The sequence below is a fragment of the Dermacentor silvarum genome, chromosome 9 (genome assembly GCF_013339745.2).
Source record: "Dermacentor silvarum isolate Dsil-2018 chromosome 9, BIME_Dsil_1.4, whole genome shotgun sequence".
In the NCBI taxonomy this organism is placed as follows: Eukaryota; Metazoa; Arthropoda; class Arachnida; order Ixodida; family Ixodidae; genus Dermacentor; species Dermacentor silvarum.
The window spans coordinates 96,500,688-96,516,433 of NC_051162.1; the positions used below are offsets into that span (position 1 = coordinate 96,500,688).

At 45.2% G+C, this 15,746-nt stretch overlaps 2 protein-coding genes across 3 annotated transcripts in view; one reads left to right on the forward strand and one right to left on the reverse strand.

Annotated features, from left to right (window-relative positions):
• The window catches only part of LOC119463410 (uncharacterized), a 28,080-nt gene extending 27,395 nt beyond the window's left edge, over nt 1-685 (reverse strand). Inside the window, exon 1 of the mRNA XM_037724260.2 lies at nt 456-685. The gene's annotated coding sequence lies outside the window, so the exon portion shown is untranslated. The remainder of the gene's footprint in view (nt 1-455) is intronic.
• A 284-nt stretch (nt 686-969) lies between these two features.
• LOC119463413 (peroxynitrite isomerase THAP4) lies at nt 970-14,895 on the forward strand. Of its 2 annotated transcripts, none has more exons than XM_049655993.1 (4): nt 970-1,513; nt 3,330-3,417; nt 6,661-6,768; nt 6,839-14,895. In XM_049655993.1, the coding sequence occupies exons 1-4, from the start codon at nt 1,187-1,189 to the stop codon at nt 6,979-6,981; spliced, it is 666 nt and encodes a 221-aa protein (XP_049511950.1). In that variant the 5' UTR covers nt 970-1,186; the 3' UTR covers nt 6,982-14,895. The 2 variants fall into 2 exon arrangements, with proteins under 2 accessions (XP_049511950.1, XP_049511951.1); XM_049655994.1 differs by having other exon boundaries at nt 14,846-14,895.
• The last annotated feature ends 851 nt before the right edge of the window (nt 14,896-15,746 follow it).

Genomic DNA, 15,746 nt, shown 5'->3' on the forward strand with positions numbered 1-15,746 from the left:
TTCTCGTTCACTGGTACTTCAAAACGTTTAATGTAGAGCTTAAACTAATACTGATTTAGAAATAGCATTCAGGTGCAATCGCTGGTGACAGCGCCCTGTTCAATATAACGCCTCTCTCTGGGGATCTTTAGCACAATTATACTAAAGAAAAAAAATAGAGTAAAAAAATACAGGCCACACAAATGCGTGCACGGCTGCAACAATGCGTGTTAATTTTGCTTTTCTTCGGAATGACATTCCTGCTCGTCAAATACACCGCTAAGAGGGAATATCACACCCATTTCAAATCAAGCTCAAAAGTACGCAGCCATCAGTGATCGAGGCGTGTGAAAGGGCCACTTGGGACAACAATCCCTGCTGTTAGAAGGGCTTCCCAACCAGAAAAAGAGCTAAGTTGCGCAGGTAAACAAACTCACACGAGCACATCAAAATTGGATTTCTCCGAACAAACTCACTGCTAGCCTTGCTGTCGACTATGATGACCGACACTCTTCCCAACGCCGCTTTAACGCTTCGGGTCGAGCAGTGGAAGACTGCGGGCCACTTTCATATACTGTCATTTTAGCTACGTCGCACGAACCACGTAGTTCCTTGGCGTGCAAACTGCAGACAGCCTGTGTGCACCCGTGGGTGGTCACGCAGCAACACAACCGCGCCATTGGCGCCATGCTGCAAATCGCGCACATCGGATTTGATTGATAATTGGCTTGGATGCGCGGGGTAATTGTGCGGCTTGTGATATTGTTGTAAGCACGTTGTAAGCATTAAATAAGTAAAAAATGTTTACATAGCCACAATATTTTATAAAAATTCAATACTTTGTGCAGGCAGTATATGGATGAATCTGTAATTTAAGCACGTGTTGAAAACGAAAAAAAAAATGACGAATGCCAAAACAGAGCATCGCTTGTGAACACGTTTTTGTTGAGCTAAAAATGTTGCTCTGACACGTAATTTTTGATACATCGACCTTATTGACTTTATGTATTGCGGGTACTACGGGTACGGTTACAACGCTCTAGCAAGATGGATATCAGCAGCAGACGACGCGAGCACCTAGCGGGAGGTAGCGTCAACAGCGGCGCCCGTCAGATGTGACGCATTACCTTCAGGAGGCGTCTGTGTTGTTCTCCAATGACAGCTGGGCGGGCGGGCCTTGTTTCCAATATTTACGGAATATAGCGCCATGTGTACGACCTGCTCCGCGGTCGGGTGCAGGAACATGCCACCGATGCCCGGTGTGAGCTTCCACACGTTCCCCAAGAGTCCCAAGTTGCGCAGGCTGTGGGTGCTGGCCATGAAGCGCGATTGCTGGCAGCCCACACCGAGCAGTAGACTCTGCTCGGCGCACTTCAGGAACGAGGACTACGTCCACGACCCGAGCATTGCCCTGCGAATGGGGATAGAACCATTCACGAAGCTTTTGAAGCCTGGCGTCATTCCCTCCGTGTTCGAGCACAATCGCAAAGAGAACAAGCTCCGAGGAGCTTTCGTAAAGCGCCAGCGAAAGGAGGTGGGTGAATCGGTGTACACACAGAGAGAGAGAGAGAGAGGGGTCTTATTAAACCCTGTGAGATGCCTAAACACAGTTCCGTATCAAGGGAAATTAGTATTTGCCTTTATTTCTAGCCATGGAGAGTACATCTGTGTTAAAAAAACGATGGAATGTTGGTATTGATTTAAAACTTAATTAGCATAGTAATTCATTAGTAATTAGATTGTTTATTATGTTACGGAAACTTTGCTGCAGCATACGAAAACGCAACTATGGGCTTTGCGTTAAGTTTCGCAAGCTTGAATCAGAATTTTGAGGCATCAAACTCAGCTTAGCATATGTGATAGGTTGGGCATTACAGGGTTATAGAATACCGGAGAGGATGTCCTGGCAGCACGCGTAACATATGCCACTCCAGTTATGACAAATAAAATCGTGCATGGTGCATGTTACTAAGACACAGCGTACACAAAACATACCGCAACATGCAACATATAAACTAACTGATGCATCCTACTAAGACCAGTGTCTTGAGAGGTTAAAAGTGCCTTCAGTGTGCAGAATGCACAGGCCACATGGGCCAGGTGTATGTCATAAAGGGACGATAGTCTTTGATGTATATTCAGTACAGACATTTTCTAATGTGGATATGACTCAGATCAATTACTTGGATATAAGCAATCACAAAACTGGACTCGTAAATTGTACTGAACAGGTATTTTGATCCAGCCGTCATGACACACAAGCAATCATGCAGGCTGGCGTCTAGGCTCGTTTTCCAACTTGCAGCTACGCAATAAGCATACTTCGGTAACTAAAAGTGGTACAAATGATAGTGTAGGTTCAACAGATGTAGTCAACAGAATCCATGAAGCTCTGAACTAACCCAGGGTGTCTGTTAGTGATCATATTAGCACACTGAGAACGAAGGGAAGCTCTCAACTTTCCTGACTTGAGTGACCTGATTCTCATGTGTTTCTGAGCTTGCTTCACATACGTTTGGAATGCTGTGTGATCGTGCAGCTTCCTGGCCCCTATGGTGTGCAAGTTTCACCACATTGTTTGCACCAGCATCATGAAAAGCATACTCCTGCAGAACGGATGAACAATTTTCTGTTCTCCAGTGAGTGTGTCAGGTTTACAGAATGTGAACTCCATGCGAGCACCATCTGCAGGAATGTCAGATATAAGAAAATGAACTATTTCGTGTCTAGCTTACTTGGAAAGGACCCGCTCAGCCACTTAAACAATGTGTGTTGGATGTTGAATATTGTGAAAAACACGAAAAAAGCGAACCCGCTACATCATGACATACTGAGAGCGAACACCCAAACGTCTAACCTCCAACTCATTTTACTAAAAGACCTTATGTGTATAATCAGACTTGCAGCTCAGGTCCAATCAAAAGCATTTCAAGATGCTTCCGACACACTTTAAATGCAATTATCTTCATCAGTGCATTAGGAGGAGCATGCACTATCTTGGCACGCAGAGTTGTGTCCTTTTGTGACAGCGCCACTTGAAAGACAAGATGTGGACCAGAAAGAGTTTATGAAAATCCAGCATTTCATGCAATCCTATCTGGTCGAGAAGAGGCATGGCAAAAAAAAAAAAAAGAGAACACCGACAAAAAAATCCACATAATATTTTTTTTTTCTGGTCTAGGCCATCAAACAGGTGTGCATGTCAAAGTGTTGTCTATTCCTCCAAAAGTACACTCAGCCTTATGTCTTAGATACACTGGTTAATGTCGAAAAGAGCAAATGTTTGGCTTTGGCACGTAAAACCCTAGAATTTAATTTTAAGAGCAAATGTTTTTACTATTTCTCTTTAGATCGTCAATGAGGCCTTGAAGGCTTACGAATCATCTCCTGCAGCACTTCGAAGCACCACATCACACTTGTGCCAGAAGCATATGAAATGTATGTGTCATTTACTATTATTTACTTGTTTACTTGTCTGATATCTAATTACACACCCCCAAAGGAACCCGCAAAAAGTACTCCACAATGGGGAGTACGAAATGCATAATCATACAAATGCATATGAGAAACAGCATAGATTATAAACAAATACAGCGCATATGAAAAACAGTCCAACTTGTTTATGCAGGCAATGTATGTTGCTCAAGGGTTATATATTCCATGACCTAATTGCAATGAGAAGAAAGGAGTTTGTGTACTTATTTGTCCTGGCAAAAGGCCAGAATAATTTTAATTGGTGGTCAGCAAGGACACGTAGGATGCAGAACATGAGGGCAAAAGTAATGTGACTGATGGTACAATCTAAAGAAATTGAAAAGCAATGATGTGTGATGGCAATTCACATTTTGGATGCTCAAAACTGGTGTGCAGTTGCTGTCATGTGTATAAATTTTTAGCATGAGCTGGTATCCTGTAATATTGTAGAGTGTCAAGGGATTGGGATATGTGTGAGCAATGAGGATTCCAAACAATGGAGGTGTGTTTTAACGGTAAATTCTTACAAATGTTGTGTGTACAATAAACCTTGTCAGCATTGCCCATCTACAGTGTGTTATGCAAAAGTTCCCAAGTTTTTTTGTGCATGATGTGTTTAATGTGTGTAGTGATGGTGTATTTATTGCATGTAATCTGTGATAAGAAAAGGAAATTATAAAGTTTAACTAAAACAATTTGTTTCACTTGTGACAGCCTCTGAGTTTGGTCCTTTGCTAAAATGTGACCTAGCTGCTGTGCAAATACCAACTGAAAGCAGCATGTCTCTTCCCCCATTTTAAATCAGGCAAAAATGTGCAGGGAGTTATGCCATCCTTAGCAAATATTGGCACAGTGCGCGATTCCTGTGCCACATAGGCAAAAATGTCACTCAAAACAAACATTTGCAATTCATGCCATAAGTTGACTTAAGCAATCAGAGAGTTATAGCTGACCCTGGGATATCACTGCACATTATATTTGTATGGTGACTCCCAGTACAGTTCACTGGAGTCATTAAAGGGGTGCCGAAGGCAGACGATGTTGATAAATATAGATTGTTAGATCACCCTTCGGGAAGTGCTTTAAACTGAAAACATATTAACTTACTTGCAGGCATTGTATGTGCTGTGATTATTCGCACTGCAATTTATCAGTACAACTGTCTACTCTGAATATCAAAAAAAGGAAACTACTATATTTTTGCAGGACTTGGCGTCCTTTCTAACTTTGTTTGTGTAAGCAATGCTAAGCCAATTGAGCACCAAGTTGCAAGTCCATGGAGCTGCGGCCCAATCTCTTTCGCCCTGTTGTTGTTTACCGAGGAGATTAAAAGTTGGTTCTGACAAAGCACGATTATTTTTTCAAGGTTGCGAGGCTCTTTACTGGCAGAATCACCTTAAAGGACATTTTCGCTGTGCACGTGGAGCATGTTTGCTTTCGAGATTGAGATATTCTCACGCAGTCTGGTTTACATACTCTCCCTCGTGAGAGACAGTTTATAGTAGTATGTGTTGTAATTCACCAGTACAACAGAAAGCAGCCACATTCACATGAACACCGTTAATGACATGCACTTCAGTGTAAGTTAACATATGAAAGTGGGTGAGGTCAGTCAGGACACAGCAATAGACAATCAAGATGATATTTTTTTTGTCTTTATTCAACAATGACCCTGCATTGCCCTTGGGCGTTACAGCAGGGGGGTTACAGCATAGGTATAAAGAACTCTTCAATTTGGCAATGTACTTGCTCTTCAGGCAGCTTGTTCCATTCTACTATGCACTTTGTAAAAAAAAAAGGAACTAGCGAACAGGCGCGTCCTGGGCCAGTACTATCACATATTTTGAGGGTATGATCATTGCGCTAGGAAATACAAAACGGTTTCTTTAGGTAAGTTTCCTTATGAATTCCAGCCTTATTGTAGAATATTTGAAAAAATTGCTTTAACCTTAGTTTTCTTCAGCATAAAGACAGCGATTCCCTACTAAGTTCTTGCTTCATCATGGCAACAGTCTCCTTTCTTCTATACCTGCCCAGGACAAACCTGGCCACTCTGCTTTGAAGTGGTTTCTGATTATACATTTTTTTCACTTAATCATTAGCCATTATAAGTGGGCAGCACTGTATCTGCAATGTAAGTGCAGACATTTGTCAATTACCGCTAGGACCATACTAAAACTGTGCGCTAAGAGTGCTTATCAACATCATGGAACTTCCTTCAGCAGGCTTTGTTATGTTGAATTTGAAACCTTTAAGTCTTAATTACCACACATCAGTTTCTCATAATCTTTAATTTTGTATCCACTTTAGTTTCATGAAGCCCAGGATGTTTCAAGGAGCTCTGGCCAATGACCCCTTCATGTGTAAAGCGTGAAGATTAATTTGCAGTTAAGGAGTCATGAATATTTTTGACGTCAATTTCCTGTGTGTTATATCTTAAATGACGCTCCAAATCGCTCTAAACTCTGAAAAAAAAAATACCTGCTAGCACAGTAAATAATTTACTATAATACTTGTCTCTACAAATCAGTTTTCGGCTATGTTACAGTGTAGGTGGATAAGTAACGCTATCATAAGCTGGCCCACTTCATTTCGCTGATCGCTGCGGCTGCCATGCACGAGCATAGCCAGAAACACAATCTGCACAGCCTGTTTGTTTACTTCTTTATTCACCTGGCCTTATCACTTCAGGTCAGCAAATTTTGAGGTGCCATGATGTCAAGATAATGGCGCTGATGCCAGCTGGGGCATTTTAAACGCAGCCTTCTTATCAAATCGAAATATTCTTCAGGTGTTCTTCAACATTAATGCTTGCTGTCATCGTTTCACATGCAAGAAGCTTCTACAAATTTGAAAAATGTGCCGGTACTTGCAAGTTGCGAGATGGCAAGAGCTGTTGGAATAGTCAAACACAGGTATAACAAATTATCGAATCATCATCGTGGTTATGACATAAGTTATCTGATATAAACGAAGTAAATAAAAATTGCCCCACTGTTATACAGTGTAAGAGACACATGCTTATAACGAATATCGGATATAACGAAGCTATTTTTGTGTCAGATGAGACTTCGTGAAGTTCGTTACATATTAACAAATTACTGTACGCAGTTACAGCCATAAGAGTGAAGAGCATTCTTGTATCGATAATTGCATTTTGCTTATGCTCGTGAGATGCGACACTTACAAAAAGCATGAATTCTGCAGGCTGTCACAAAGTGAACCAAAGAAAGTCCATATCCGCTGGGACAAACACGTACAACCCAAAGCGTGACCAAGGCCTGATGACAGAGAGGCCCATGCTTCGAAATGCAGGTAATGGTGGCTGCCTGTCTCGCGTTTTTGATTGCAATGACTGCAGAGTGCTTCTCTCTATTCCTTGCAGCTGTGCAGACTGGGAAAGAAGTCATTCCGACAACAACCTTGACCAGCATCCAGCTCACATGCAAAAAGAAAAGGAAAAATAGGGCATGTACAAAGGAGATAGAAACTGTTCAGCTCTGGAACACAATTGAGTATTTAACATAGTGTGCATAGGCGGAAAGTTTTCATTTGGGGGGGGGCTGGGGCCCGACCAGCTTGCCGAAACCTACCCATATATATAAATATATTGTAAGGATGAAGAGATGCACTTGGGCTTGGGCGCTCGCACACCAGGCGCTAGGGGGCGAACGAGCAGAAGGAGAATATAGAACAGCCGGCCCAGTGAACGGGCTGCTGTGTCTCTCCTTACAATGGCGTAGCCAACGAAAGCCCAGTCTTAAGGCGCTCCAGCCTTCAGCACCGTACTGCAGAACCCTTGGGTCTTCCGGCATCTTGCCGTCCAGGGTCCTCCTGGCGAGGGAACGCCGTCAACGCTTCCCTTGTCATGGATGCTGCACCTGGGACTACCTGGATCTCCGAGCCCCCAAGGCATGCCGTTCACGCTGCCTTGAACATGAATCCTTGCCATCGTGGGTGCCTCCTGCGGCCAGGGAACGCTGCCCACACTTCCCGTGCTCTGGATCACTGCCCCATGACATCATCGCATTCTCAGCCAGCAAGGGATGCTGTCCAAGTTTCCTCGGTTATGGAGCCGGCCACCCTACCACCGTCGCAAGCACCCACCGCACCATCCGGGGACGGCATCCAAGCCTCCTTGGTGGCTCTAGGGCAGGACTCTACCGGTGATCTCGTCCAAACCATCGCCAAGCTGAATCACCAGCTCGCGCTTTTGACGAACACCTTTGCATCCGTGGTGGTTGCGCCGTTGCACGTCACACTGAGACAGCACTTCGGCCCCACCGTCTTGGACCTGTCCTGCCTGGGAATGCCATACACGCTTCCCTTGGCAAGAATATCATCATGAGAACCACTTCGACTTCTCAGACACCAAGGTATGCCATTGGTGCTTCCTTGGTGGTAGAACCGGCTGCCATGACTACCACAGCGACCACACTGTCCGTGGATACCGGCCCTGGTTCCTCGGGCAGCTGGACAGGTAGCCTGGCAGAGATGATACGTTGCGACTTCCAGCAGCCGGCTTTCGTACAAATACCGCCATTTCGCGGCTTTCAAGATGAAGTCATCCTTTGGGTTCGCGCGATCAATGCCATGGGTGACCATCATTTTGGCCATACCAAAAGAGATGGCTGGTTGCGGCAAACCGACTTTGCGGTGCCGCCAAGGCTTGGGACAAGTACGAAGGCATCAAGCAGGGGTCCTGGCTTGAATGGAGTGCAGCTCTTATAGCTGCTTTCGGCTCACTTCCTTATGCCTGCACATCCCCTACATCCCCGAGCATCAGCTGTGGCTCAGTCGTCGAAGATCAGTGACCGAGAACCAATGGTTCAGCAACAGCGGCAGCGAGTAAATCCCTCAGCCACTACCACATCAGTCACAGGCCTCCGGTTCCAGCATCTCCATGTCGGCGTCCTCCGCTTTCCATAGCGTACCCGGCAGCAAGGCCTCCAAGACAGCGGAAGAAGCTGCAGCGGCGGCGGAAGCAGAGGCATGCGGCGACGACACGGGCAATCTGCAGTACGGCGACCCTTGGGACACGGACCCAGCCGCCGTGGCTCTACGGCTGCTGAGGGCCGAGGATAATCGCAACAAAAGCCCCACTTCAGCACACGCCACCCCTGTCGCAAAGGGGGCTCAGTCCACCAATGAGATGGCCTGCCAGCCCAGTCTACGAGACAGGCGTTAGACTTATGTCTCAAGCAGCGAGAACCCAACCAGGGCCTGGATTGATTGGCCCAGAGTCCTGCAATCATCCTCCCTGGGCTGCAGCAGCAGCCACATGCAGGCCCACTCTACCCGGTGCCGTCATCATGCTCGTCTTCGGGAGTGTCAGTTATACCAGGTTACAAAGGAGGCATCACAAGACAGCCTTCACTGCAGGATGCCTGTTGTCCGAAGCCACCACCACACCAGGGGAGCAGTTGCAGCACTTCGGTATCTTCTAGTATTCAGCAGCAACCAGCCCGACACCTTGTAGTTCCAGCAGCAGTGGCGGTGGCAATCCTTCAGTTCCGATTCCTGCTATCAGAGATCCTGATTTGGTGTTCAGGCAAGCGTCAGCGGCCATTGACCAGAGCCATCCATTACCACGGTCGCCTATTTCCGAGAATGCCCTTGCTGCACCTGTCGGCGCTGTCGCTGTTAAGCGTAGCATCCATGCAGGTCTCAAGGTGCTCCCTTCAGGGTCAGTGCGGTGCCCAAGGCACAGTGGCCACCGCAACGAAGCGCCGCTTCAAATAGCTCAGACTGTGCCCTCCGGTCATTCAGAGCATCACCATCCTTGGACAGCCTCTCCAACTCTTCCTGTGATAGTCCTTGGAAACCCGAGGAGAGGCGGAGAAGGACTTGTAGCAGTCGCACCACTCGCTGTGATCAACAAAGCACCCTTTGAGGGAATCTCCTCGGCTTTGGTGTGACGGACAGCGCTGAGCGGTGGGATGGTCGTCGGCGAGACCTGCGACCAGCGCGCAACAGTCAGTGCCGCCCGCCAGAAAAGCTGGTTGTGCGCTGGGCAGCTCACAGATGACGACTTCAATGCTTGGACGGGTTGCGTGATTCCAGGCGCGCCGGAAACTTGCAGCATGGCTGAATGTAAAGAGTGAAGAGATGCACTTGGGCTCGGGCGCTCGGGCACCGGGAGCTAGGGGGCAAATGACACGAAGGACGAAAGAGGATATAGAACAGCCGGCCCAGTGAACGGGTGCTGTGTGTCTCTTTTACAATATATATATATATATATATATCTACCCTTTGCTAACGATTTTCTATTTCTCGCTTTATGCTGAAAGCAATTATATCGACACTCCGGGCAAATTATCGCTGGTGTCATCATCGTGATGTTCCGTATTAAATCCGAAGGCCATATCAATGAGCGACCTATACAATGTGGGTGCAGGAAAAAGCACGTAACAGTGAGCCGAAAAGGATGGCGGCTTGATGGGCATTATCTTCCCACGGGGGCACTCAATATTCGGGTTAGTTGTAGGTCACATGATCAAACGCGAATGGGAAGGAGAGCACGCATCCTCTCTAGCCCTGCCGAAGCTGTGAATGACTGTGCGCGGTTGACGCTTATGCGGTGTGTGTGCCATATCTAATTGTTGGTAATAATTGGTGGGTGCAACGATAAAGGGTGAGCAGGGATGGCTGCTAACTTCATGCGCGCTGTGTTTTTTGCCGGGCTGTCTTCTCTCGACATCCTCCTCTCGCCTCCTCTCGACATCCAGTTGCGACGTGTGAAAGTACGCTGCATGCGACAATTCGTTGTTGAGCCCTATTTTTTTAAATATTGGCTGTCAAGTTGCGGGTGCGGCCCTTACACGGGTGTGATCCTTACACAGATTTAAATGGTAAGAATCTTCCTTCATGTAATTGTCTTCTAGTTCGCTATCACTAATACTGCTTCGCCTTCCCGGCCAAACTGCACTCTTTTTTTTAGTACTTTGAGTCTGAGTATATGCGCTGCTGCGCATGACTTCTAGACTTCTATTTATTCTGATTTTGAGTGAATCTGGCTTGGCATCATTTTGGTTGCTGAGTGAATTCTATATACAAGGTGTTTCAGCGAACACTTTCAGAACATTTTAAAGGTTACCTGCGCAGATAGCACAGTTCTAGTTCATGAGCTCGTCTACTCGAAGAGGCGGACATTACTTGCACAAAAAATTGACATGCATAATTGACTAATTCACAAAATTAACCAATTAAGTTGTTAGCTAATTACCTTATGGCCCTAACTAATTATGTTAATTAGTTGTTTATGCATTTCAATTTTTTTTGCAAGTAATGTCCGCCTCTTCGAGTAGACCAGCTCATGAACTAGAATTGTGCTATCTGCCACAGGCAACCTTTAAATATTTTTTGAAAGTGTTTGCTGAAAGATCCCGTATTTATGGCCTCTGCATGCAAGAGGCGATGTTTCCATCCCTAATGTGTAAATGTTGTGAATAATTAGAAAAGCTCTGTTTTCTTTTTTTGTTGCCAGTCGTTAGCATTGCCTACTGGAAAGAGAATTAATATTGAGACACATATCACTCACATGCTTTTCACACGCCATTGATAGAAGACTCTGCCGAAGGGGTCACTGAATTCTGCAGGTTTTTTGGGGGTCAAAAAAGCACGCAAAGTAATTTGAAGTGAGGTGAACATGCATCAACATATTCATTCTCTAGGCATAGGCTATCCATTTAGTTGGCTACCTCCTTCTCTTTAAAAAAATATAATAAACTTTGTTCTGTGTATATATTTAGATATATTGTGCCTGTGCATGGTGTTTTCAGTGGAAATTTTAAAAATGTTGAAGTGAGGAAACATGGATGAGGTAGCCGCTGGTGCTTCTAATGCGCTTGTCCTCCTATTATCAGGATTTGCCGGAATAAAGCGAAAGTATAAATTAAAGGTCGTGCACATCCACGCCACCAATGATGCTGTAAGCTTTCAGCTACAACAAAAGTGAAAAGTGAGAGGCCACGCAAAAGAATCCTCAAATTATGTGGGTAACAGAACTTCGGTAATGACACTTTAGGGGCGGGGGGGTAGGCTACGGATCGCGGGGGGGGGGGGCAGGGAGAGCTCCGAAAGGAGCTCGAGCCCCGGAGCCCCCCCGTAGTCGGCGCCTATGGTAGTGTGACAAGAAAAAGTTCTCATGTGTTTCGCTTGAACTGTGCTGCACATGCAATAGCACCCCTTCCAACCGTAAACTATGATAGACTGTGTGAAAGTCTATCACACAACATTTGTCCCACATTTGACACATTTAGCAAAGATAAGCACGTTAATGTGTGACATATAAGCATGTTATATAAGCATGTTAAACTGTGCCAAAGGTGTGTAATTTTATTGCAAGACATTCATACTCTATTAAATGGAAGTCAGGGTGGGGAGATGATGCCTTGCACACTTTCAAGTGTGTAATTGCAACTACAAAGTAATGATATATCGATTTAGCATACTGTAAATCATGTCACGTTTTCTCGTAAAAATAATTAAGTTGCTGACCCAGAGCACATCCACTAGTTAGTTATTGCCTGCAGGCATTATGAGACAAGAAACTGTTCATTCATCATAGTTGATGAAAGAAATAAAACATGGCAACGTTTTAAGTAAAACGGTCATGTGTAGCAAATACTTTGCCCACTCAAGTGAAATGAGGCCATATTGCATATGCATGGGGTAAAATTTACGTGTATCTTATTGTCAGTGATTTTTAATGCATTCGCATTAGGAGTATCAAAACGGCAAAAAGTGTGTGTGCATGAAATGTGGGAAGCCAGTCACGTGGTAGAGAGGAGTATATCAAAATGTCAGAGGTGGCTTGGGGCCCTTGAAAAATGTTTCTACATGCAATCCAGAAACATGAGTAAAATAAAATACCTTGACAAGGAGGACTTCAGCCAATGAAACTGATCTTTGTTTTTCAACCGCACAGAATTACGCAGATTGTGGATGTGCCCACATGAGGTGACAAAAATTGACTGGCGAGTTCGCCTCGTCATCTGTTTGCAAGGGATCGACAACATTTCACTTCTGACTAGGCTATGCGTTTGTTACATTGGAAGAACAGTAGTGTGAACATGAAGCCATCAGTACAACGAGCAGGAAAAGAGCGGTTGTTTTAATGGGTCTCCATTACTTACAATAGAATCATTCTTAACATTCTCAGCTGTATACCAGGTGCGCGAGGTATTTGAGAACACAATGTTGGCTTCAGGCAGAGAATATCTCCAGCAAAATTAGACATATTTTCACCAAACTTTGGTAAATGCTTCTCTTACGGTTTATTTCCACAATTACTCAATGAATCCGCCATCCACAGCAATAACCTATTCAATTCGGCTTCGGAAATGCTTGCATGCACGGATCAGGTGGTCCTTAGAGATGTTGGCCATTGAGTCAGCAATGGCAGCCTTCAGCGAGTCTTTTGTATTATGTGGCTGATTGTTGGCCTCTCTCTCAACGACGCCCTAGACATAGTAGTCGAGCAGATTTAAATCCGGAGAACTAGGAGGCCACAAGTTGGGAGTAACGTGGTTGTAGAAGTTGTCAGCCAGCCACTCCTGGGTGGTGCAGGCAGTTTGGGCGGGAGCCGAATCTTGCTGAAAGGCATAAGGTCTTCCTTTTGAAACAGTCTCTATCCAGGGCTTTACAACGGTGGCAAGGACCTCCATGTACACGGCAGCATTAACGTGAAGTCCTTCTGCAAAAAAGTGTAGCAGCATGATGACAGCTAACCCTATCACAGACGATGGAAATTTTGTGTGCATCACTGTAGGCACCTCATCAGAGCTTGCGCAAAGCCACCTGTCGTTACGGCGGTTAACGTTTTGGTCTTGGTCAAAGTTCTTTTCATCTGCAAAAAACCAGAGCATTCCAGGCTCCTCAGGGCTCTTCAGCTTGCTTAGCAAGCGCTTGGACTGGAGCAGACGATTCTCCAGAGTTTTATTGGACATGAATTGTCCTCTCCTCTTGACATGGGAATGGTGCCTCAAGTCCTCTTGCACAGCGAGCCTGACAGTCGACTCTGCAACTTGGAGGTCCTTTGCAATGGCCCACATTGACTTCCCTGGGTCGTCACTCACGATAACTTGCAGCCGCCGGAGAAAATCAGGGGTTCTGATGACGTCCAACCACTGACTGTGCTTTTTCCTTTTCGCCACAGATACCGCGTCATCGCCTGAACACATCAGTTCTGTCCACACCTTGTAAACGAAAGACTTCACTACGTTCAGAAAGGTGGCAATTTCGAAGTCGCTGTGGTGTGTGGCCAGGGCGACGAGGACTGCATGGCGTTTAATTTCCTGCGTCAACCTGTACGCTTCCATCTTTGAACAAACAGCACAGTATGAATGATAAGGGGTCAACGAATAAGCAGTCGCACGCCTAGATAGATATGATGAGCCTGCTGGTGTCTATGGCGATAAGGAATAGTGTTCTGAAATACCTCGCGCACCTGGTATTGTGAACACAACGAACGTTTAATCTCTTACCTAACACTGTTGCCTTTCAGATAATTGTAAGCGCACTTGAGTGCTTGATGCGTGCATGAGTGCTTTTATTTTCATCAATGCATCAGGCGGAGTGTGCACTATCTTGGCATACACAGTTGCGCGTATAGAGCCTGAAGGGACCATGCATTGTTTTGTGACAGCTGTTTGTTTACTTAAGTGCAGCACTTAAAAAAAAGATGTGGACCATAAAGCGTTGTCGAAATCCACAGAAAATCGCCACTGAATTTTTTGCCTTCCTACCACTGGGAACTGGCTATGGAACAAGTCGACTACTCAAATGTGTTCACCAAGCTTAAAGGGGTTATACATTATCGTATTGTATTAAACTTGTATTCGGGTTCTCAACCTGTTTGGTTCTCTTATTAATCAGAGCTTTTCTTATTGAATTCTGTTCAACTTGGCTTGCCCCAACTTGCCAAGCTTCATTATTCAAGACTGTAGCGAATGTTGTAGTGAAATGCTAAGTGCAATTTGTAGAAAAATGAGATTCGGTATGTGATGTATTGTACTATTCTCCAACATACTGTTGCATGCATGTGAGGGGCAATGCTAGCTATCTCCGATTAAGTCGGGGGTTCAAGTGTGGATTCGAGCACCTTCTGGGATCTTGGATTACTATGCATTGTTGTTGAAAGTGTGTTAGTGTGCCGAAATCTTCTTTACAGCAATAGCTGTATGAAAGACACTTAGTGGTGATAATGGTAACGTGGTGTTGGCTGAATGTAAAAGATTATCATCAGCTACTCCAAAAATGCAAGAAAAAAGAAAGACACAAAAGCTGTCATGGAAACTGTCGGACTCCCATAGACCACACCAGTGAGCTAACCCATGTTGCACAAGAAATGAGTGTTCCTTTCACTTCTTTTTTTTTTTTTTTTGCACAGACTCTGGTACTGAAGCTGTTGCCCTGTAAAATAAAAGCATATTGCTAGTCGCTCTGCAGTTTTTCTTGCCTGCATCTGCCGTCCGGCACTCGGACTACAAGAACACCCAGCAGCGAAATCTACGGAAATTCAAATAAAGACGTACCACACCCCATGTAGTCCTGTGTTTGTACAGCATGCGTTATACTTGACTGGTGTAGGTACACCACGATTAAACGAAATCAGCTCCCAAACTATGGTAATGGCATTGTTTTACATGTTAAATGAAACTGCTTATGTTCTCTTTTTTTAAATTGAGCAGAAACCATCGGAGCAACAATTATCCTCCGGGAGGGTTATCGTAAAAGTCAAGCAATAGCTTCCCGATCTGCCAAGATGTTCCACTGGGACACTTATCAGTTAACCTTTTATTGACGAGTGTTGCCTACAGGCAACTACCAGTTTCTCGCTAGATGCCTTCCGCCAACACTGAATCACAGGCAGCATGCATAATTTATTGGTTTAGAGGAAGAAGTTTGGCACGCAACTTGCTTTCTTTTTAAAAGTGCAGTTAGAGGGAACAGACCGATGCAACATTTGCAGCTGCAGTGGCATCACACATGTGATGCAAATGAAATGCACGTGAGCAAATGAAATGTGTACCTATGGGTTACATATAACTGCTAGTACAAATTCCTAATGAAAGCATAGGTGGCTTGGGGTGAAGCCCACTTCAAGTTTTCTCCCTGGTTCTTTCTTTCTGGGCTTTTACGTGCCAAAACCAGTTCTGTTTATGAGGCACGCCGTAGTGGAGGGCTCCGGATTAATTTTGATCACCTGGGGTTCTTTAAGGTGCACTACAACGCAAGCACACGGGCGTTTTTGCATTTCGCCTCCACCCAAATGCGGCCGCCGTGGCCGG